The 23677-nt window shown below is 37.0% G+C and overlaps 1 protein-coding gene across 7 annotated transcripts in view; it reads left to right on the forward strand.

The window, feature by feature from the left end:
• PTPRM (protein tyrosine phosphatase receptor type M) overlaps positions 1 to 23677 on the forward strand; it is a 523234-nt gene that overhangs the window by 399419 nt on the left and 100138 nt on the right. For 4 of the 7 annotated variants that reach the window (XM_049830233.1, XM_049830235.1, XM_049830237.1 and 1 more), the window contains 4 exons: positions 14811 to 14962; positions 17466 to 17540; positions 17765 to 17791; positions 22716 to 22903. In XM_049830233.1, coding sequence (XP_049686190.1) covers positions 14811 to 14962; positions 17466 to 17540; positions 17765 to 17791; positions 22716 to 22903 — 442 coding nt within the window. The remainder of the gene's footprint in view (positions 1 to 14810; positions 14963 to 17465; positions 17541 to 17764; positions 17792 to 22715; positions 22904 to 23677) is intronic. The other 3 variants (XM_049830234.1, XM_049830236.1, XM_049830239.1) reach the window with 1 other exon arrangement.

Below are 23677 nucleotides of genomic sequence, written 5' to 3' on the forward strand. Positions count from 1 at the left end.
TTGTAATGGATGATTTCATCAGGGGAAGGACTACGACATTATTTATAGCTTTTAGTCTGTTTGCTCAAAAGGAATTTTACTGTGCAAGCTCTGTTTAGAAGTTCCAGATTTTTCCTTTTCCTAGGATAAAAGATGTCTTTCTGTCTTTAAAAGTGTGTTTTCACAGAATTCAGAATTAGATTTGAGAAAAGGGACAAGGCATTCATTTTCTCTTTGTGTTTCTGTGACAGAGGTGTAGACTTAAAGGTAGAGTAGTTCCATGCAAAAATTTTGATTCCTCAGTCTTTGGATTATCATAGTGCTTGTGGGTGGCAAAGCTCTGAGTGAAAATCCCATGTTATATGCCATCATTAATTAAGATTCTCTTCAAATGTTAAAGTTATTGTGGCTATAACACTGATATTTTTCTGATGAAACTGTATTAGAAAGATTTAGAAAAGCTTTTCTTGATACCTTTCTTAGATCTTTTAATTAAGAAAGCCTTTGGTGTTAATAGGTTCAAGTTTGCCAGAATTAGAAATGAAGGGATCTAAATATCTGTATTTGAAATGTTCTCACCTTAAGCCACCATGGTATGTGGCTGTATCAGCTGCCCTTTCCACAGTGGTATAAAGAGCCCCTAAAGTGGATTAATCAACCTTCCTTACCATACAAGCCTCATATTAACATCTTCATCATGAGCCATTGAATATAGAACATAAGACCCCAACACACATATCTGCTAAGAGAGAAGGAGGGGCTGGACAACTTCATTAGCTGTTTATAAAGGGGACAGATGACAGTTTCTTCCAGAAGCCCCATTCCTTTGCATGGGGTAAGATTGGATTAAAGTTACAGCTGCATCTTAGACTGACCAAATAGTATCAGCCTCACAAGTTCTCAGCTGGTCCGCTTCCTCCTGTTGTCACAGCTTTGGACCAGCAGTCCATCTGCCACCACACTTCCACTGCCAATTAGATGATATACCCATGGCTTGGGAGAGCACTTGAATGGTTTATGAGCTACATGCTGCCAAAAAAACATTGCTTAGTGCATTCCTTCCCCCAGTAAGCACAGAGCACTATTAAATTAGTGCACTATTAACACTATGCTCCAGCTGTATCTTCATGCATCCCACTAGTTATTCTACCTGCCTTAAGGGAATGGCCAATTGCAGCAGACCCTTAGGAAAAAATGAGTTTCTTTCTTACATGACTGTGAGTATTGCCTGGTCTTAGTCAGTGACTTTTGTGGAGACAGATTTCTTCTTGTGGAAGAGAAGAAAGATAGACTCCTCTAAAAGGCTGATTAAAATCCTATGCAGTTGGATATTTTAAACTGCTGAGGTATATTGAATATTAAAAAACTCTTGAAGGAGAGAATTGCTTGAAAACGTGAAAGGCACGTGATGGAGATAGAGCGTAGGTAGTACAGAAAAAATCATGTGCGAGTTTATGAATGCTCAGTACCAGCACTAGCAATTATGTTGTACAGGCTGCTGCCTGTATTGGGATACAAAGAGGATAAAATTACCTATTCAAGTGAGGAAGTACAGGACTGTGGGTCAAAAGTCAGCGTGAGCAAGGAACGCTGTCTTGCATAGAAGGTAATATAACCACTGCAGGGTACCTACCACTGCAGGACTTATGTAGGAGCTAGGTCAGGAAGCTTATCTGTCTACCAGCACATCTGTACTAATACAATACAATTTCTGATCAGCAAAAAGCCTTTGGCTGTTTTGTATTCTGTTAGTGGGGAGTAGCAAGCCAATGAATGAGTTGTAATAGATGAAGCTTATCAAAACCTTTGCTTATGGTTCTGCACTACACCACTACATATATTTAGTTATATATTTACGTATATACATACATGTATATAATATATACAATAGTTACAATATATTTACATATATTTAAATAGCAAATATGCTAGAGATAATTCCTTTAAGGAATGTTTTGGAGAACTTTAAACAATTTATTTTGACTATATTTTATGTCCTTATACTGGTAAAGCTAAATGACTTAGTTTCTCTCCAGCGAGAGAGAGATCTATGCAAACACCTAAATACCTTGAGGGCAAAATATTTCCTGTATTTAAAACTGTCACAGTTACTATTGCTTTCTATTAACTTGAGTCTATGCAAGCCTAGAAGTAACTTGTTAGACTCCGTAGAAATCTGGGAATCTGTTTCCTCTGCTGGGACTTGCAAGACAAGCTTTCTAACCCCATGGTGAAAATAACATGTTATTTCATGTAGAAAATTCCTGTCCCATACCCAGGTCAGCCTCAACTAGTAATGCATTGCGGGGCTAGGGTTTTTCCATTTGTGGAAGGAGCCGCTTATGGGGCAGATTTACTTTTGAAGACAGACATTTGCCTGGCCATGCTTAAGGAGTTTAGAATATCATAGCAAATCTCAAAGAGAGAGGCTAGTGGGCAGAAAGGATGATGAAACCACCACATAACAGATATATCTGCCATACAGCTCTGTAATTCCTCACACTGAGATCACTTCTGAAAATGTGTTGAAAATTTGGCATGGGGAAAATCATCCCAGAACAAATTTGCATCAGTTTAACACTGCCTCTTGTCTCAGTTCGTGAAAGCAGAGGGATTCTGGGCACCTACAGTGCACACCACCCCTGGGAGTTTGAGGCTTTACTTAAAACTGACAGCTATGGGATAAGAAGGTGTTTTCTTTCATCATTAGCCAGCCTTTTCTAAAATGATAATGAGTTTCAGGAAGAGAATTTGAAAATCTGTTGTGAATATATTTCCTGAAAAGCTTTCATGTTCATGTGTCTGGCGCTACACATCACGCAAGTACCTCCTCCTGAGTAGGCCCCAGTGTTGTCTGTTTAGTTTTTTTATTCAGATCATATGATAATATGATGGGGGAAAAGAAGAAAAAGAAAAGGTGTTGAGACAAAAGGGAAGACTTGCAATGTCAAATGCAAAATATATCTTTTAAACAATATGTTATAAATACGGTATTCTTGTACCATGTGCAGTGTTTAATACCCATCTACACAATACTGTGAAGGAAATAATCTGTAAGCCTGGTATGACATACACGTCTTTCATTCATGTAAATTATTTCTTTCAAGTTTTATCTCTTAAAACAAAATTAAGTATGTATATTCCTTTGCCTACAAAAGAACCAATATAGTCTTGTTAACTATAGATAAGTAAAATGGCATAGATGCTAACAAAAGAAAAGGCCAGGTTCTGTGTAAATTTCATTTACTGTTCTTAATGGAGTTAGCTAAGAAAATGAATTTTTTTTGGTGGGGGGGGGGGGGGGCGGGGAGGTATCCTCAGGCAAAAGGAAAGGTCAGGTGTGGAATTTTCCTGTGACCATACATTTCAGAAAAGGACCTCTTCAGAAACTTCAAATACTTCATTTCAATAAAGTTGAAATAGTGTAGTAGAAAGCATGTAAAGTAGTGTACATTTATGTTCAATTAATGTAGCAGAAATGAATACAAATCAAACACAATGGGAGATGGAACATTTCATCTTCGTTAAAATGAGAACATGTGTATTATTAATACCATATTAGAAAATCAAAATATAATTTGCCTTATTTCATGGAAAATTATCACATTCTCATTATGCAGTTCAATGTGAATATAGCTAGCCCTCTAATGAAAAAGCTTTATTGGTAAAAATATTTACACAGGCTTTGCTCCTTAAGTTACAAAGGTGGTTTAGTACATGCAGCAGAAAAAAATGATTAAAAAAATGAAATAAATAACTAAAAAGTATCTATATCTACCATCATATGTAATTATTTGACTGTACGTAATTTTGCTGGTATTATCCTGTATTGGTTCTGACTGTCCATCTCATGTGTAGGGCTATTCCAAAGGGGGGGCATAGTTGAGGATTGCATTCAAATATGTAATCCTTTAAATCACTATGGCTTCCTTTTATGAAAAAAAGCCCTATTACCAGAACATTTAATGGGAATCCTAGAATAATTTGGATCAGAAGGGACCTTTAGAGATCATCCTTTCTAACCTCCTGCTCAAAGCAGACAAACTAAATTGAGTTGCTCAGGACGTTGTCCATCAGGGTTTTGAGTATCTCCAAAGATGGGGATCCCACCTCTCTGAGCACCTGCTCCACTGTTTGACTACCCCGATGGTGACAAAATTTTACTAAGATCTAACAGGAATTTCCTGAGTTGCAGCTGGTGTCTAGTGTACCTTGTCCTTTCACCATGTGTGTAGAGTCTAGCTCTGTCTCCTCTGTACTCTCCCACTGGGTGATTAAAAACTGTAGTGAGATCCCCTGTTCCAGGCTGAACAAGTCCAGCTCTGTCAGTCTCTCCTCAGTCAGCATTTGTCTATCAAGAGAGATCCAGGTTCACTTCCCTGCTCAGTCAGGTGATACTTAAAAGTCCATTTCCTTTCTTATCAGAGGGTCCTAATCCCCTGGTTGGTTATACATGTTTTTTAATAGGACGAACTCTCCAAAACCTTTAAACATACACTGCTTTGAAGAGAGTAATTCAAGATTGACTGGATCAGAGTATGATTTTCCAGTTTAGTGAGCAGGGCCATCAGCTGAAAGAGACACCTGGGTGCTAGTCTGCTCCTATGTCAAATACTATAGTGGTATTTTTTGGTATAATGCAGTCATTTCACCCCTCATCTCCCTACCCCAGCCGCTCTGGGTCCCTGCATTCCTCACCATAACAGACCTCTCAGCTGCCTGGCTGTCCTCTTTTCTTCCTGGGAAGAGAGGACAAGCATGTAGCAGTCTGTTGTCATTCCCTGATTTTTGGCCTCTGTGTGTTCCAGCTGGGCTACTGGGTTCCTCCCTGTGCTTTTAAAGGATTTGCTTGAGCCTCTCCCACATTCTAAGTGGCATCCTGATCCTCATCCTGCAAGTAGTTCCACATGGCTGCTCTAATCACATAAGTAAATCAGTCAGCTAAGTCTTTAGTGAACTGAACAGATTCATAAGCATTTTCCTTTTAATTCATTTGTAGGAAAAAACCAAGGTGTTAATATTCCATGTATTTTTCTTATACACCCTTACAATTCAGGAGGACCTATCAGTCAATTAAACATTCTATTCACTATTTTCTTCATTAATCTGGGGATTGTAAGAATCAAAATACAAATTTAAATTCATATTGCAAAATAGTTAAATTTTGAAACAAATTGAGAGAATCTGTGGCTTTTAATTTTTCCTTCTTTAGTTCAGTTGAGTAGAATAGGACATTTTATTGCCTGATTTATTACTTATAATAATCAAGGTCGTGGTCAAAATTAGATAATGGTAAATTTTGAAAAATATTGCTGCTCACATCTCATTACTTTTTCATTCTCCTGTTGGAGGGACAGGGGGGTGTTGGATTCTTTTTTTTAAAGTGTATGGGTGCATTTTTCTGAAGACCGAGACCAGTGACTAATTTGAGCCAGAAATAGTGCAGCCAGGAGCTTTGCAGACAGATAGTTCTGCCAGAGCTTCTCAAATTGATTTTTACCACCATAGCCTAGAGCCTTTCCTGAAGAGCCTGTCAATCATACTAAAATGCACCAAGGTCTTAGGTGGACAAGCAAGAACTAAACTGTAACCACAAAATCAACTTTCTCTGTGAGCTAAGAGTCAGCCCATTTCAAATAAACGTTGGTACATTAATCGGATGGAACACATAGCTCCAGTTTTTTCGCACTGTTGGTCAGACACCCATGTTCCCCCTCAGCCACTCCATCAGCAAAGAAAATCAGTCAGTGCAATGCCTCCTTTGACCTGAGATGTTCTTTGGTTTGATGCTATAACCCTCACTTTCAGAAGCTCAGATAACCTGATGTAGGAGTTCATATAAAGCAGAAGCTGAGTCTAAAGTCTCTGTGGGAAAAATGGAAGCCACAGTGAATGAAAGGGAGGAAAAAGAAATCCTGTGGTATCAGGAACACTGTTTTCAAAATTCAAGCAGCATCACAGCATATTTTTAAAGTTCATTCTTTTGTCTTTATCAGACATTGCAAGAGCACGATAAAAATGAAATTAATAATGTTAGCACTTGCTCTGAAGCAGGAAGTTGATAATTAAAACAAAGACAAGACACCTAAAATGAAATTATGATAAACCACCCCTTTGTAAAATCAGGTAAAAGGGCCTATGCACTCTTGGCTATAGTCTCTACATCAGTCTTCCATACTGTTGTAGCTCTACTTTGTTGTGAAGTCAATACAAAATACGTGTTGGACTTCTTAGGACAAAGAACAATTTTATAATCTAATACTGGTTTGCATACTAAGAGATTGTAGCCAAGGAACAACACAATTCAGTGAGATCCTGCCTACCTTTTTGGTTTTTAATTCTCTTGACAATTACTTTACCTGTGATTGTTCTCTAGAAATGCGAGTTCCTGAGTTAGGGACAACTTGTAAAGCATTTTATTAAGTGTTCGCTAGTTCTTGCTGCAAAAGGTAGTGCCTTTAAAAGTATTTCTTCTGACTTTATTTCCTGCCTGATAGAGTGTTGACAGTACACAGTTTAATGTCACTGTGAAATTGCATTCTTGAACATACTACATTTCAATATAAAGCACATAAATGTGAAATTGAATGAAAGAAGTTTGCTATGAGCAGGACTTCACTATCCCTAATGACACACTATTTCTCTTTCACTTCCTCACTTGTTTTCAATTGTTTCATATTTGTGTCTCAGTCCATTCAGCAGATATAGAAAGGGTTCTGTGCAGAGTGTTGCTGTTTTGATAAGAAATATAAAGCAGAATAAAAGTATGAATTACTTATAATGATAGTTATTTAATAACACCTGAAGAAATTTACTATTTTGGTTGAATTGGATTAGATATTCTGGTTCCTAAAACTTGTATTCTGTGAGGACTTTTTAACAGTGAAAAGTAACATAAAGAATACACATGAGGCACTGGAGATTCAAGGTATGCCCTAAAAGGATATCCTAAAAAATATAAAGTAGTATTTTGAATTTTATAATGCAGATTAGAATAATACACAATGTTACCAAATGTGTACTATTGCAAACCAGAGGTGGTAGACTAAACCTGGATTCCATCATACACATGTAACCTCACAGTGATGTGTGATGTGTGGTTTTGTGTCTGCCTTAGAGGACCTGTTGCTGAAGACAGGAAAACAATCACACTTATTGACAAGTACGGTTTTGTTGTTTAAAAAAAAATTACAGCATAAGTATGAAAAATGTAGAAAAACACAATAAACAGGGACTAAGTCAGATACATTTGCTGACTTTCTTATACGCTTCTTGTGGAGAGCTTTTATTAAATTACATCTTCAGACTGAGTGTCGCTGAATCAGTGATGCTCATTAAATGATTTCAGACTAAAGCATTTTTCCCCCAAATAATTACGAGTCTTCTTTTAGCATATCATAGACAGCCAGAATAGTGGCAAAGTAATTAATTTCTGAGTTAATTAATCCTTCCTGGTATATCATAAGTAGCCTAAACAATGCAAAAAGGTGAGTAATAATTGTTAGAAAAGCAAATAAGGTCCTGTTTCTTGCATAATCTGTGTAGGGCTTGTTACTATAATAAAAAATTGCATCAAATTTTGGATTAAATATTGTGTCTGTGACAATGGCCAGTGATAAACCTTTAGATGAATGCAGGAACAGAGTAAAGATAAGGTAGTGTATTCACTGTCCTCTGCTCAGCCCTTTAATCAGTTTTTCTTTCACCGATATTTACTTTTGGCATCTCTAGACTCCTGTGGTGATGTGTTCCATAATTATCTGGTTTGTGTGAAAGTATTTACTTTTATATTTAAAAAAATTTTCTGTATACCTGCTGGTTCTGGTTCTTACATTGTTGAGAAGTAGTAATTCTTTCTTAATTTCTTACTTTTCTCCATGCTTTTCTTTTTTATATGCTTTTCTTTTTTTATATGTTTTTATCATATTCCCAGTTCGACTGCCTCTTTTTCAAGTCCTTATCTATATAAGGATTACTGCTTTTCTGGTGGGATCTGTTCCCTTGATCTTCCCATCATGTCTCTGTATATGTTCTCTAGTTTGAGAAAATCTTTTTTGGATAGGCACATGGCAGAACTCCATGCAGTGTTCAAAATGTGGGAGCTGCATAGATTTATACAGTTGCTTAATGACATTTTCCATTTTGTTCTCTATTCCTTACCTAATAATTTCTGACTTCTTTTTGCCTTTTTGACTATATATAGCACTGAACTTTTGTCTTCAGAGAATCAGCGACTACCAGATTTCTTTTGTCTGTTGTTTAGACCCAATATTGTGTGTATATAGTTAGGATTATTTTTTCCCATGTGCGTGACTTTATATCTGTCAACACTGAATTTTATCCTAAGTAAATATCCAGTCACTCTACCTCATAAGATAAATTTATAACTTTTTAACCCTATTTCTAATTTTTACTTCAATTTAAAAATTGTGTGTTCTCCAAAAACATTGTAGACAACAATATTGTTCATCCTTTTTCTAGATCAGTGCATATCTGGTGAATAGTACAAAACCCAACGTGCACTTTTGTAGGATACCCACCGGTAATGTATTTCTGTTGTGAAAAATTACCATTTAGTCCTACCCTTTGTATTGTATCTTTTTAACTAGCTATTATTTTACTAAAGGATCTTTTTCATTATAGTTTAGATTCTTGCAGGGGTTTGGTGAGCAACTGTTAAAGGCTTTTGTAACTGGAGGTGCACCACAACAGTGGGTTGCATTAAAGCCCCCAATCCTTTCTTTATCAGAACCATTTATGTGACCTGTTGTGACGGTCTGACAAATTATAGTCAATGTCTCAAACATTCGTTGAAGAACTTTGGTGAAGAAAACGGCCTCTGTAAAAATGTTGGAGTTTTGTGAACAGGACAATGTGGCCAGAGGAGAGGGGCCCCCGGAGGGTGGGACCGCGCTTCTCCAAAGCTGCAAGTCCTTATCTTAAGTGACCAGGAGAAGGAGCACAGCAGCACCTGGAGGAGGAGGCCCCATGGAGGATGGGACTGTGCTTCTATCTTAAGTGGTCAAGCCAGCAGAAAAAGAGAGGCAACTTTACAATGAACACACCCCCCACAAGCTCACTGACCGATTCCAGAGAACCCCGGGAATGGGACTGCGCATGTCGAGACCATCGACTGACACACTATAAAAGAAGGGAGAACAAATCCTCGGCGCGTGCCCTCCAGAACTGGATCTCTATGCTGGCTGGACCAATGCTGGACCCAGGACTGGTGAAACCTTTCTCTTCTCTCTTTCTTTCTTTCTCTCTCTCTCTTCCTCTTTTCCTTCTCTCTTTTCCACAGTCCCTCATCCTTTGAAACATAAACCGTTGACCAAGTCTGAGACTAGGAGTGGATCTAGCCGCCCCTGAGCTCCTCTCTGAGAAGGAGTCCAGAAAGCAAGGGGGTCTGCTCTGAACCTCGTGACTCAACGGGAGGGATCTCCTTCTGATACATTTCATGTTCCTTTTTCCATTTCTTTTTCTATACTTCCCTCTTCTTCTCAAACAGTGGCTTAATGACATGTTGCAAGGTTCATATTAACAAGTTCATGTGTACTTGGACAAAGCTGGCTAGGTTGAATAAATGTTGATTGTTGTTTGAACTCCCCTGGTGTCATTTCACCTTAATTCAGACAAAGGATATCCATGAACCTGAGTCACTCCAACTTTGGGACGCGACACCTGTCCACAAATAGAGAAGTAAAGTTTGAAACAATATGTATATAAGAAGAAGCTGCTTTATCTTAAGTTACAATAAGTGCAATAGTTAATTGAATTAATTAAAGGGAAAAAAATCAGCCCAATTCCTTTAGCAACAGTATTACAAATTTCATCTCACTGTGTTTATTAATATCTTAGGGATGGTAGTGTGTTGCTGGAGCTGTGGAAAGTAGCATCTTGTCTCTCCTTTCTTTGCTTGGAAGAAAGGAGGCAAACTGATACAAAAAGGGGAGTACCACTCAGTTTGGAACTGGGAAGAAGTAAGTGAGTGCTTTTGCTGGATTAAAATAAATATGCTTTTCTCACAGTTCCTAAACTAAAATGGAAGGGACATTTCTTTCAGAGCCTGAATTGATTCTGGTTATCAGCCCCAGTCACCTTTTTTTCTTTTTTTTTTTTAATTTTTACTGTTGTTACAGTCCTCTAACTATGGTAGTGTCCCATTGTGCCTCGTGCTTTGTGCCTAGTGCTTTATCAACATGAAGGGAAAAGGCAAGCTAGGTCCCAAGGAGCTTGTTATTTAAGTCAAGACAGGACAGAGAAAATGGATACAGATAAGTAGATGGAAAACGAACCAAATAGAGGCTGATAATGTAGCAGCAACTTAACAGTTATTGGCGTTGATTTGTTGGAGGGTTTGAGGGAGAAGTCACAGAAAAGGAGGATTTTGAGAAAGCTATTGAGTCAGGCTTGCAGAAGTTTTACAAGGTGATCTTTTCAACTAGAAGGGACTGTACAGGAGAAGATGCAGCTTTTGAGATTTTCATGGTGGCAGATAAAATGGGGACAAATTGTGATGAAGTCTTTAGCTTATTATTTTCCTAGGATGATTTTACTAATATTTGTAACAGAACAGAGTAAACGATACCCAAAATCCCACACAATTTGGGGGGGGAAGTCTGTATGTTTGTCTGCTCTGCATTTTACCATATTTTTACCCTTATACCAGCTCACTTTTCGCAATTTCTTGTGCCTTAAAATACCAACAGTTCCTAGATAGTCTTGAGATTGTTCTGAATATCAGGCTTCTCTTTTCTGAGACTGGTATAATACATTCTCTTTCCTGATATAGTGATGCTAACACTATTTGTGTGATAAACTGATCATTTTTGTTTTCCCGACATAAGGTATTTCATCCCAGGTAATCATCATGGGAGCTTCCATCTGTTTTATTTTTTCCTGTAGATCTCTTTTCCTTTAAGAAGGAGGAAACATCAGAGAATAGCTAATAAGTGTCTTTTCTATAAGTGAAGATGATCAAATATTCAAGGGTTTTTTTTCCCAAAAAATTTACTTCAAATCTGAGAGCATGAGTGGTGATGGTGATGTGAAGTACTATGGTTTTACAAGTTTCTTAAATCTTGTATAGCTAAAGACTTCCAGGAATCAAGAGATCCAAGGAACGGATGAACTGCAGAGACTGCAGCAATGCAACATGTTCAGCAATATCTGCAAACTGCAGATGTAGAAAATGTTATCTTCAGCTAAAGTTTACTTGACGAAGCCCAATGGGTGTTTTTCTTCACAGTACAAAAGTCTGGCTGGTATCGCTCTCTTCCTGTAACAGTTGTTTCAGACTTGAACTTTTCCCATAAGACCTATTTCCAGAATTAAATTCAGATTGAGAAGTACTGTACAGTTGCTGCTGTCATAAAAACAATCTGCCATAGCTTGATTATGGGACCAAAACCAAAAATAAAGGAAATGAGAAAATGTTAGTGTAATTTCTTTAAGAAAATTAGCTGAGTTATTATTTGAGCTTCATGTTGTTGGTGTAATAAGCAAGAACTCTGGCTTTCCTTGGGAAGGATACAATTTTTACTGTAAAATAAAGGACATTCCCTGTAACAGCAAATGCTGGAGAAGTGTACCCTACAGAGCATGGGGTTTTTTGTAATCCCACTGAGTGGCTGGTATCATATCTTTACCACATTGTGGATTTTCACATATCGATTGGTATCACTATAATGTTTCCCAGGGCAATTCTCCTAGTAACTTTTCTTTAAGGAAGAGTTGTGACCTGTTCACCAGTACATTGTTCACATGCAAGAGTTCTTGGAGAAAGTGCTGAGCTCGTGAGATTGACATCGATTAAAGGTTTTGTGAATAGAGGTACTACTCACAGGTCCACTGATGGGCAGGGAAGGACACTACATACTAAAGCCAGTTTCCTGGCTTTAGTGAGTATGCAGTGTCTAGATAGCTAATTGGATTGACAGCTGGTTAAGGAGAAGCTGCTGATTCCAGCCTAGAGAGGTTGGTCTCATGAAGAAAAAGCTGCTTCTGCATGTCTTCCTGAAGCATTGCCATCGTGCTGAATTGTCCTGAAGTACTTTCCCATGGTCTGCACAGCCATGAAATAAAAAAGTACAATATGTGCCTTATAGATGACCATCAGTGACCACACTGTGGATGCTGGCATTGTCACTGTTCAGGTTCTGGTTTCACAACCCAGCTAAGATGGGAATTGTCCAGTGGTAGGAGTAGCTGTAGGTACTTTCAGCTTAAGGATAAAGAGGATCAGAAGAGGAGCCCATGGATGACTTAAGTGTGTTGTCATCTGAGCTAAGGGTGGAACAAGAAAAAATATATCCATTTCATGTTATCCCTTTGCTAAGCCTGTCCATATAAAGGACTTCCATTAAGTTGTTCATGCATTAGGAGATACATCTCAGATTCTACTTTAAATACTATATTGCTCATTCATTATAATTAGATATGAAGAACAGGGGAGATTGAAGGATGCAAAGATGTAAGAGTTTTGTTTTACTCATGGTACTTGGGTGAAATTTTACTGTTTCTGATATAACAGAGTTCAGATTAGATTATCTAATGGTCCCCTCTGTGATTATGCACTGTGAAGTAATAAAGAACCAGTTTTGTTATCAAGTCTACAAAGTAAATTATTGTTGATCAGAAAGCAATTTGTTAAGTTCTTCCATTTAATGTCCTTAAATTAAAATTAAATAAAAAATCAGAAGCAAGATCTTTCCTGATGAGTTATTTTTGCTGTCCACCAATGATATTCCAAATTACAGAATCAGGATTTAAACTTCATCTACAGGAAGGATGTGACTTGTTACTGTTTATCTTAAACTCTTTCTTAGCTGGACTGTAATATTATCAACAGTGATTTTTGGAATCCATAATAATGAGCATTTATGGATGAGTTTCTTTTGTACATCTAAATGCTTAGGGTAATACAGAGTCCCACAAGTGGCTGTCATCTCCTTCTCAGCATCAGTCACAATCTAGAGTATGTTCATGGTGGCTCAAGCTAATGCAGGTGACTTCTGAGGTGGGATGAGCAAAAGAGGTACGCACTACTCGTTACTGCAGGTACTGTAACAGGGTTTTAAGGCAGAGTACATCAATCGCTTACAGTCATGAGGACATGCCCTCATGAATGGAGTGGCAATCCAGCAGCTTATTGAGGGCTAAATGTGACACTTAAATACTTTTGTATGCAATGACCCAATACCATGCCTGCACTCACTATTACTACTTCTATTAACAGAAAGACTTTAGTTTCAAAGGCCTCTCGAGCTTTAGTCATGGACTAAGATACTGCTGAGCTTAGTACTATATCGGTACAGAACACAACCATAGCTCCTACCTAAGTGACTTGTTACCTAGGTGTAAGATAAGAGACAACAGGTAGATGGGGAACATGGGGAGATTCTTAGGCACTACCAGTCGGCATAGTAAGGAGTAATAGCAGTACTTTGCAGTGTGTCTGCAGGCAGTGATTTGAAGCAGAATAGTGAGCTATAGGTAGGAAGGTTTACAGAAAGCTCCTCCTGTGCAACATGAGGGGAGACAAACATGTGCTTGTTTGAAAATCTGGCAGAGGCTGGTATAAAATTTTTGTCTGCGGTGGGAATAATTTTTTTCATACTTAATAAGAGTTAACAAAGAGAAAGGCTTTGAGAGTTAGAACAAGTTGATGACGCTTGGTGCAGTAGGCCTCTAGAAGTGAAAGGAAACATAGATGAGATAATAAGCTCCTGTAAGTTCTGGTTGAAGTTATCTAAATGATCTTTCTGGTGGATGGATATGAGTTGGCTCATTATGTTTTCCACAGAGGAAAAGTCATTGAAAGAACAGATATGAAAAGATCGAAGTCTGTGGAGCAGTTATTTCTGTTATTTCCAACCCATACCTTGGAAGATGCTACACAGAAAGAATCCAGAAAATTTAAATGAAGTCTGTAGGCAAGGACTTGGAGAAAGGCTTGGTCTAAGACAGAGTCTCAGGCCAGGGAAACAAGCCGAATGGGCATGGGATCCACCATCATCAGGATCACAGATGTTTCACAGAGCTTGAAGGAGAAATCAAGAGTTTCGGATTTTGTGATGGTAGCTAAGCATAACTCTGGGGGAGACAGAGTGAAATTTTAGTTTAGCCAGAAACAGACAGATCTGGAAAAAAGAGGTATATGCCTCCAAAGCAGTTCTGTAGCTTAATGAATCACTCATAGTATCAGAATCAAGATTGTATCTCTGACAGACCACTCCTACTGAGAAGCAACTAACTCTTGTGACTAATTCTCCTGAAATCAAGCGTGACAGAAAATAGTCTTTAGAAATCCAAGTAAATTTAAAATGTCACTTGGTTGTGCAAAATTTGTTAAGAGATCAAACATATACTATACAGTATGATGTAAACCAATTAGCTGTATTATACGGTGTCTCAGTGAAAAAGCTCCAGACAGTTCTACGCATGTGAAATGAAAATTGTTACTGATTTTTCAGTTCCAGTGAAATCTTCTATCATTTTTATTTATGTATTTAAAAAAGTGTAGCCTCTGATACAGTAGCTCACATCACCTTTGTATCCAAATGGTCCCCTTTAATTCAGTGGTGGTCCCCAAGGATTAAGGTGCTGTTCACCATAAGTCAGGGCATTGGAAGCTATGCCTTGATTGTCAGATGCCGTTGAAAGACATGAGTGTGAAATCAATAAGTTTCCAGAAATGCAGGAATAATTGTAAATATGTTACTTAATAATGTGGTTGCAAACTACAATACTGATCTAAACAACATGAAGACTATGTCTGCTCACTGAGTGTTGTTTTTTTTCTTTTTTTTCCTCAATATTCATTTCTTAAGAAAATTGGCTAAAAAGCGAAAAGAGACATTGAGTAGTACACGGCAGGAAATGACAGTGATGGTGAATTCAATGGATAAAAGCTACACTGAGCAAGGCACCAACTGTGACGAAGCTTTCTCTTTCATGGACACACACAATCTAAACGGGAGATGTAAGTTTTCTCTTTTCTTTTTTTCTTTTTGGAAGGTGGAAGAAAGGTGCAAATGGTTTTTAAAATATTCATCATTACTCAGTCATGGAAGATGGAAGATCCATGGGACCCAGAGTTTCCCACTGTGCAGCACATTACAGTGTGTATTCGGATGAGCAAGACAGTCAGACATCAAGAATAGACTTCTTTAAAAATAATAAGGATAATTGAGCTTTTTTCTGTCCATCCTTTTCTTCTGCAGAAGAGCAAAGACATTACTGAAACATCTGTAGTTTTGCCTTTCTCCAATCTCTATTATGTTAAAAATTTTATATCCCTCATGCTATCCCAAGTCCTTCAAGTGCTTCCCCTACTCACTTCTTTTTTTGTAGGTGAAATTTATTTTTTAATTTCATAACTTAATAATGGTGATCTGATTGTCTTATTATTTCCAATTGTAGATTATCCTCTTTCTGTTGCTTCAAAGGAAGAACTCAGTAGCATTATCTGTTTTGCAGTTTCATAAGAGATTCTCTAATATCCTGGGTCTTCTTGGATCTACCCTGAAAATAAATAAAATTGGGGATATAAAATTTCCTGTAATAGAATTTTAGTCAAGGACTCACTCCTGTCTGGGGGTTAGCACTAAGCGAAGACCAGTTTTTTACAATTGTTAAGAAAAAAGAATGACTATGTTCAAAAAACTTTCTTGTTTTTTGTAGTTCTTAAGGAACCTCAGTTTTTCTTGTATACCAGTGTTTTTGAACATCTTCAGAATTTGTCAAAGATGGAATTTTGTTTCAAGTGCTAACAGTACATGAGACCCAACTGCCACTCTTTAATAATATGCTTAAGAACTTAACTTTGACGAGCTCAATTGTACAAACACTCTATGGGGTTTATACAGCGAGACTACTCTCAGCAGCATTAGGCTCAGAATTTGCAATGTTAATTTGTGTTTGAGCTACTTTTGAAATTGCTTTGAAATAGATCTTTCAAAATCTGACTTGCCTTTCTGGGGAGAATGTACCATTGCAGTTAATGAGATTGCTTACTTCTGTGAAGAGATCAAGAGGTTTGACTTCATCTTCCGTCATCATCATGTAGTTTTCCAGTGGTGTTACTGAATGGTCACAACAACCAAAGAAGCTGCAATGACTTCCTTGGACTAAATCCTCTTTATGTAAACCACCTTAAACCAATTTGAAATTATTGGCATAGCAAGTATTTATACCACTTGAGGGCTAGAAGCTCTGATTAGACTTTCCACAAGAAATGTCATCACCAGAAGCAACAGTCTTTAGGAATAATATTTGTGTAAGGCCTTGTATTTAAGAGATTTAGAACATTCCTACTTCCTATGAAATTTTATTATCCTGGCTGCATTCTGTATCTAGCCAGTTTTATTATCTGCAGCAGCCCTGACCTCCACTAATCTCTGCATCCATACCCAAAAGGAATACCACTCTGTTCTTTCCATGCAGTGATTCAGGAGACATAATCAAAGGAAAGTAGTCTTAGATATATTCATTTATAGGATGATAACTGCCAGCATTATTTAAGCCAGCTTTCAGATAGCACCATCTTAACAAGGGCTGGCAGCTGTATGCCCTAGAAGACCAACCAAAAAAAAGATGGATGAAAGCCAGCAGGAGTAATCTTACTACTCATCCAGCAGACACTCTCTTCCTCAAGTTTACTTTTGTTTCACAAATTCCCATTATAGTTATCTAGAATGTGCTTACATTCACTGATCCGACTTAATTTGAGCTGTGTAGACAAGCAACTAATGCTGAATTTGCACTGAGCTTTGCTTAAAAGCCTTTAATGACTCTTTGGCTGAACATCCTGTATAATGTTGCTGTTAACTCCCACCTGTTGAATGTATCTGTGCTTACAACAGTAATTCACGTGATCTTTGTATACCAGAGAACTAACTGAAATTAATTTGTTGCATTGCGTTTTCCCATAGGTTTTACAAATGGTTAAATGATTAAATATCAATGCGAGCATTGGTCTTTGTATCACTCCGTGAAAACCATTGTTAAACAAAGAATAATATTCAGGGCATAACAGTATCTGTGTACACATTATCCACCTGTCTGAACATATCAAAAAAAAAGGAGAGGAAAAAATGAACTATAGTAGAATATTTGCATGCAGTATTTACAGTATTATTAAGTAAACTTACTAATGATCAAAGCTCCTGTCAAAAACACCTGTTGTCGTTGTGATGTCTTTATTCAAGCATCAGTATTCAGTCTAATCTTGTGATTTAAGAAGTGTATTTGTCATCACTGATCAAAATGCTTTCTCTGATGACATTTCTTTTTAGAGAATTGATAGAATTCAGTGAGCTGTTTTAGTTACTAGACATACCTAGTTCTCCCTAGGTCCTGATTCCAGTGCAACAAACATGGCAGGATGGATTCTAAACCAAGTCAATCACATATGCTGTTAACACTCAGCTTAAATAGCCACATATCACTTCACTGGCTCTAACCAGCTTTGTTTCTCTTTGCAGCTGTATCTTCACCATCTTCATTTACAATGAAAACTAACACATTGAGCACAACAGTGCCTAATTCTTATTACCCAGGTAATTGATTTTTTTCTTGGTTTCCACCCTATGTAGACCTTTTCATAATAAAAGCATATATAATTATGTTATTATACTTGCCATAGAAATTTAGTACATATATAAGCAACATAATGGTTGCTTACTGTAGCTTTCTGAAAGAAAACTCGGGAACATTTATCAATCATTTACTGTTCTCTCTCTTTTTACCTTTTCTGCATTGACCTGCTTATGATGTATGACAGATCCATTTGTGCCAACTGCAATTTTAGGTGAGAACATTTCCCTTTATCAAAGTTTATTGCTGAAGTAATTTAGAAAGTCACAGTTCTCAGGGTACAGACAATAGTATACAAAAAGCTGGAGTTTTATGCTAAAGGGAGGGGTGGTAGGCTTGGCTACACTGAGAATGCTAAGGAGAGTTATCAAGCTTGATTACTACTGTCATAGTGCACGTCAGGGGATAAAAGAGAAAAATAATTTTAGCAAGTGGATTTGCGAGGAAATGTTTATGCATGTATTTGGAGTGACACAAAAGAATTTGATTATTGCAGCAATTGAAATAGTTTTCCTCATTTTTTTCCGTTTTATCTCAGAACTGAAGATATCACTTCTTAAAAATAATATTTTGTCCTAATTAGACTATTCATGATACAGAAAATCAGACAAAGTACAGTTTTGGCCATCCACCAGCTATCATTTCTTCTCACAATACCACACAGTTTCTGACATGCTTGTCAAAGTGAAGTTTCAGAGGAGAGATGGTGTTTTGAACAGCAAAATGATAACATGACACTTAGAGTGTATAGTTTATTATGCATCAGGTGTCACAGGAATGAAATAGAACAGTAGAACTGTAGGTTAAAAACATACCATTAAAGTGTAAAGCATTTCCACTGGGAATTTAAGAAAACCTGCTCTTGTCCAATGCCAAAAAGAGAGAGGTTTCTGCACAGTGATGAAACAGTAAACATGAGGCGCTATTGCATTTTCAATGCTTAAGTAACTCTAACTGCTTTGTGGCTTGTATTCATTTACACCTCCTTCCCATACTAACTTTAAACTAAACAGGGAGATTTTTTTTAAATAAGTCAAAATTTAACAGTGCACTGTAGCAAGAATTCAAACTCCAATGTTAAGCCTATTTACTCTTTTTTACAATGATTCCTATTTTTACAACAAGTATTTTTCTTTCTCCTCCTTTTTCTTCAATTCACTGTAAAAAATACAAGACCCCTTAACTGATACCTGCCCTTAAACTGTAAGTTAAACAGGCATAAATAAAAGTAGAATGAAGCATATAAGAAGTAGAAGTTTAGGAATGTGATCTTGAAATTTGTTATTGTGAGAGTATTTAGCGCAGTGCATTTTCGTGTGGTAACTTGGAGAAGGAACTTGTGTGTTTTTATACATTATGTAAATCTGGAAGAAGGTAATGGTAGTGACTGTAACAATGTAATAATCTGCATGCAAATGAAATTTGCAGTGCCTTTTAACTGCCTTAGATGTTAGATTTTTTTGGTGTGCTTTAGCATTCATTCAACGCTTCATCCAGTAGATGTTCTTTCTGACCTTGTGGGTGGGCAAGGAGAAAAGTACTATTATCAGGAGAAAAACTTTGAGATTTCCTATCTGGCTTACTAAGTTTTAGTTAATGGTTTCTCTGATTATTTTTGTGTGTGTGTGTGATCCTTTGCTATATAATAATGATGGTAAAATTATTTGTTATTTTTTTTTCCATGAGAAATAATCTCTAAGCAAGTAATTCAGGTATCAGACAAACACACACTGGGAAAAAAAATTATTTGCTTTTACTAAATCTGTAAAATCTTGAATTAGTTAGTTAGATTAGTTAGATTTGTTAGTCTACTACAGCAACCTGTGCTTACTCATCTCAGAAAATCTTCCAGTTCTTTCACTGTAGAAAAGAAATATTTTTGTAACCTTACATGTTAAAAATTTAGTACCCTTTTATGAGTGGTGTACTATTCAGACGAGGTCTCTCTCCCAAAATGTGTTTATGACTGTCTGTATAGGACTAGTGTTTTGTTTGAGGTAAATCAAATTAGCTGTGCTTGAGGTGGTAGAGGAATATAGCTATTAACAAAATATGCTGGGTTTTAATTGCAACTAATACTTGCTCTTGCTATCTTCCAGTGTCCAAAGAAGTTGTCTTAGACTGCAGGTTCAAGCCTGTAGTTAGAACTAAATGAACTTTTTAGTGTGATCTCCTGGGAAGGGTACAGGTCTGGTGAATGGTTGAGTTTAGTTTTCAAAATCTGTTAGAAAGGCCACAACACACTTACTATTTCCAAATGTATGTACAGCAAGATCTTTGGACTATTCATGCAAATTAGGAACTTAGCCAATTGAAAAAAAACAAGACTGATAATTACTGGTGAACTCTTTAACTGATGCAAAAGGCAAGTCTGAATTCTCAGTCTCAGGTATGAAGAAATTTTCTTAGATTTGAGGGGAAACTTTCATGCTTAGCCTAATAACCTGAGTGAAAGCCTGAGATTTTAAAAAAAAAACCATTTTACATAACAGTGGCTAAATTTATAGTTGCTGAGCATGAGTGTAGGTCATGTTTCTCTAGTATCAAGCAATGTGCATATTTCTGAAATTGGAGAAAGAAGAATCTCAGCCCAGAAAAGATATCGGGCTAGGTTTCCAAATACCTTCCATGCTGTGAGTTCACGTAACTAGTAAATAAATATATTACTTAATAAGTGCTGTACAGCTCTATGGGAATGAGCAAGTGGAGAGTAGAACAACAGCAGCTGTAGGAGTATTTAAGCTGGACAAAATTCCTATTGCATATGAACACTGCATCTGGAGGAGCTCACCCTTTGAAAAACAGTGGACTGTAATGTCTGAAAAGCTCATGCTACATTGCTCAAAGGCAAAGCAAAAAACTAATATACCTGACTCCTAATGTACCATATAAACCAAGGATTGAAAGCACTTTATTTAAAACAACTTAAAAGAACACTCCCAAAGAGAGAAAAATAGTATTAATGGAGCTATAAGAGATAAAGAAATGGAGAGAGGAAATTACTCTAAAACAAGGAGCTCACAGGAAAGAGTTTTATAAGGATTAAGCTGCTGCTTTCATAGCACAAGACCCTGCTATCTGTTAGCTTCGCCTTCATCTTAGTTACTAACAGTCTGTGTTACAAGGAATTCTGTAGTTTGAAAAAAAAAAAAGTTTTCCAACCTGTTTCTAAAATTGAAATAAGCCAATCAAAAATTCATGATCAACTTCCTATACTTTTTCTGTCTTTTTTGTCTTAGCCACCTTGTAGTTTTCAGGTGCCATTTCAACAACAACATACTGTACCTACACTTGTATACCACGTTTCATGCCATACATCCCAAGGTGCTTTGCAGTACAATTTTATCACACATTAGATAAAAGTTATCAAATTTTACGACTAAAAGATGAATCCCTTTCCTCTGCATTAGATCAGGTTAGCAAACTGTTAGGAAAAGTATTGAAATGCCCATACTCATACCCATAAATTTTTCTCTGTTATTTTTGGTTTAGATTTAAATGCACAGTTCATATTGACTGTATGCTTATTGAGGACCAGAGTTCCTGTGTCTTAGTATCAGTGTGAATTGAGAGAACCTACAATCATCCTTGAAATATGATTTGTTGAGCTTTGTGGCTTTAACATCAATTTTCAGTGGTATAAGACCAGAATCTCACCTTTAATGAGGTGTGGTAGTATTTTTGGTATGTACATGAGAATCTGGGACTTTTTAATCCAGAGTATTTGTGGAACTTTCTGCTATAATATATCTAACTTATGAATGTGGAAATATTATTTTAATGCTTCCCTTTCATACAACATATTTTACAAAATAGTATTTTTTAAATAAATATAGTATTTTTATAAAGCCCTTGCTATGTTTAGTGTGCAGCCAGTGAGGAGTAGTTTGAAGAAGTCAAAGCATAACATTTACAATTTCAGTTAAAAATCAAAAGCTCTTTGAGATATGTAAAATTATTATTTGGCTAAACAGAAAAAATATTTATGATGGTACTTGGACCTTAGAATTTGGGTTGTATTTTTTTTTTTCTCTTGTCAAGTTTGAACAAATTTTTAAAATTCCATCTGAAGAGGAAGGAAGTCATATTGCTTCCTTAGACAGAGTGCACTTTCACATCTATCTATTTACTGATAAGTTTTGATCTCAGTTGCATCTGTGTGAATTGACTCACAGTAAGATACCTTGGTTTCAGTACATTTAACTTACACTGTGAAACTGAGATCAGAATCTGACTCATTTAGGAAATCATTGTAAAGACTAAATTAGAAACATAAAATTACATGTAATTATTAATGTAGTGCTGTTGCTTATGCCCTGTTTCCTTTTTCTCCTCCTCTTTTTTTCTCCTGATATGTATCTTCTTAAAAGTGCCAATCAATGGTAAGTTGCCCATTTGCCCCATGGAAGAGATGTGGAGGGTTGGGAGAGTATGTGTCTCATAAAAATTTTAACCAGCCCACTGGGTTCTCCTGTTTGTTGGCTTGCATGTCAGTTGACATATAACATTCCACGCCTAATGTGATGGCTCATGATATACTGTGGTCCTAAAGCATGTTCAGCAGCCAGTCAAGACATCTTTCCTGATCAGATGATCCTTTGCATTTGTCTTCTCGTAGTTTGTCTCCAAATGCTGTATCAGATCTACATTTCCATTGCAGTCCTAGCTTGATGAAACCATAAGCCATTTTGTGCATCTTTTTATTTTGCTCACTCCAAACATTTGCTCTAAATTTGCAGTGTAAAATGTAGCACTTCAGTAATGTAAGAAGAATGCAAGTCCAATTTCATTCCATGGGACTTGTTGAAGTTTCAGAATGAAACTTCTATACAGTTTAGAACCAAATGCCTAATTTAAAACCTGTTTGTAATCAGCTAGTGATATTTAAAACAATATTAGAGTTCGGACTGCTCTGCAATGCTTCCATTGTAGAACCATGGACTTTGCCTCATTCCAATCAGTCTTGCAATTTCCCTGTGTAAACTGCTCCATGGATTTACTGTTCTTCTGGTGTAGCCTTCACAGACAGAAGCAATGCTGGTGGTGTCAGATTTCTGCCGTTCCTCTAGAAATCTGTGTAATTTGTATTTCTATTAAGTGAAAATGAGCTAGTACATTATGACATACTCTTTTTCTAGATGAAACCCATACGATGGTCAGTGACACAAGCAGCCTAGTCCAATCCCATACCTACAAGAAGCGAGATCCAGTGGATGTGCCCTACCAGACCGGACAGCTTCATCCAGCAATCCGTGTAGCTGACTTGCTACAGCACATCACCCAAATGAAGTGTGCAGAAGGCTATGGATTCAAAGAGGAGTATGAAGTAAGTGTCAGGTCTAATGATCTGATTATTATGTCTTCTGCACTTTTGGCTTCATCTGTCTGCTACCTGTACCACAGAACAGGAAAAATAATTACTTAACCAAGTAATCCAGCTTCTGTGTGAGTGAAGATACTGAATGGTAAGGATCATCTCTACAGTGAGCAAATTTTCTGTAACCAGCCAGGATGAGGAGCGAGACTTAAAAACCTTTCTGAGAAATCTCTGCCTAATTCTAATTGCATAAAGCTGTATATTCAAAAAAAACAGGTCCACTAGTGTTCTCCCAGAACTTGCCATATTTTTCTTTTACAATTGAAGAATATAACTTTTTTCCAAAGTTCTACATGACAGATTGTCTAATCACAGTTACCCTGTAACACGATATTAGCTTAGAAATCAAGTTCTACAAGCAATATTTCCTGGAACAATAGTATTCAACATGGAAAGGAAGTGTGCAAATCTTCAGAGAGGCCCATAGGGCTATAAAAATTATTCTGTGATGCCTGAACCATTTCCCTCTAGCTGGACGCTATCTCTAATCCTCATTATTTTTCATATGAATTTACAGTCTCTCTTTTTTCCTTGTTTTTTGTTCAACTTCTGTTTCTTCATTTCATGCTAGAGTGACCTGTTCCTCCCTGTTACCATCTTAGTTTTAAATGTCATGACCACTACATCCTCACAAATACTATACGAACGCAGCACATTGTACTGCAGATCCTGTCTTCCTTGTGAGATGAGTCAGTTTGCTAAGTGAAAAAGGCAAAAAACAAG

The sequence above is a fragment of the Accipiter gentilis genome, chromosome 27 (genome assembly GCF_929443795.1).
Source record: "Accipiter gentilis chromosome 27, bAccGen1.1, whole genome shotgun sequence".
Lineage (NCBI taxonomy): Eukaryota > Metazoa > Chordata > Aves > Accipitriformes > Accipitridae > Astur > Astur gentilis.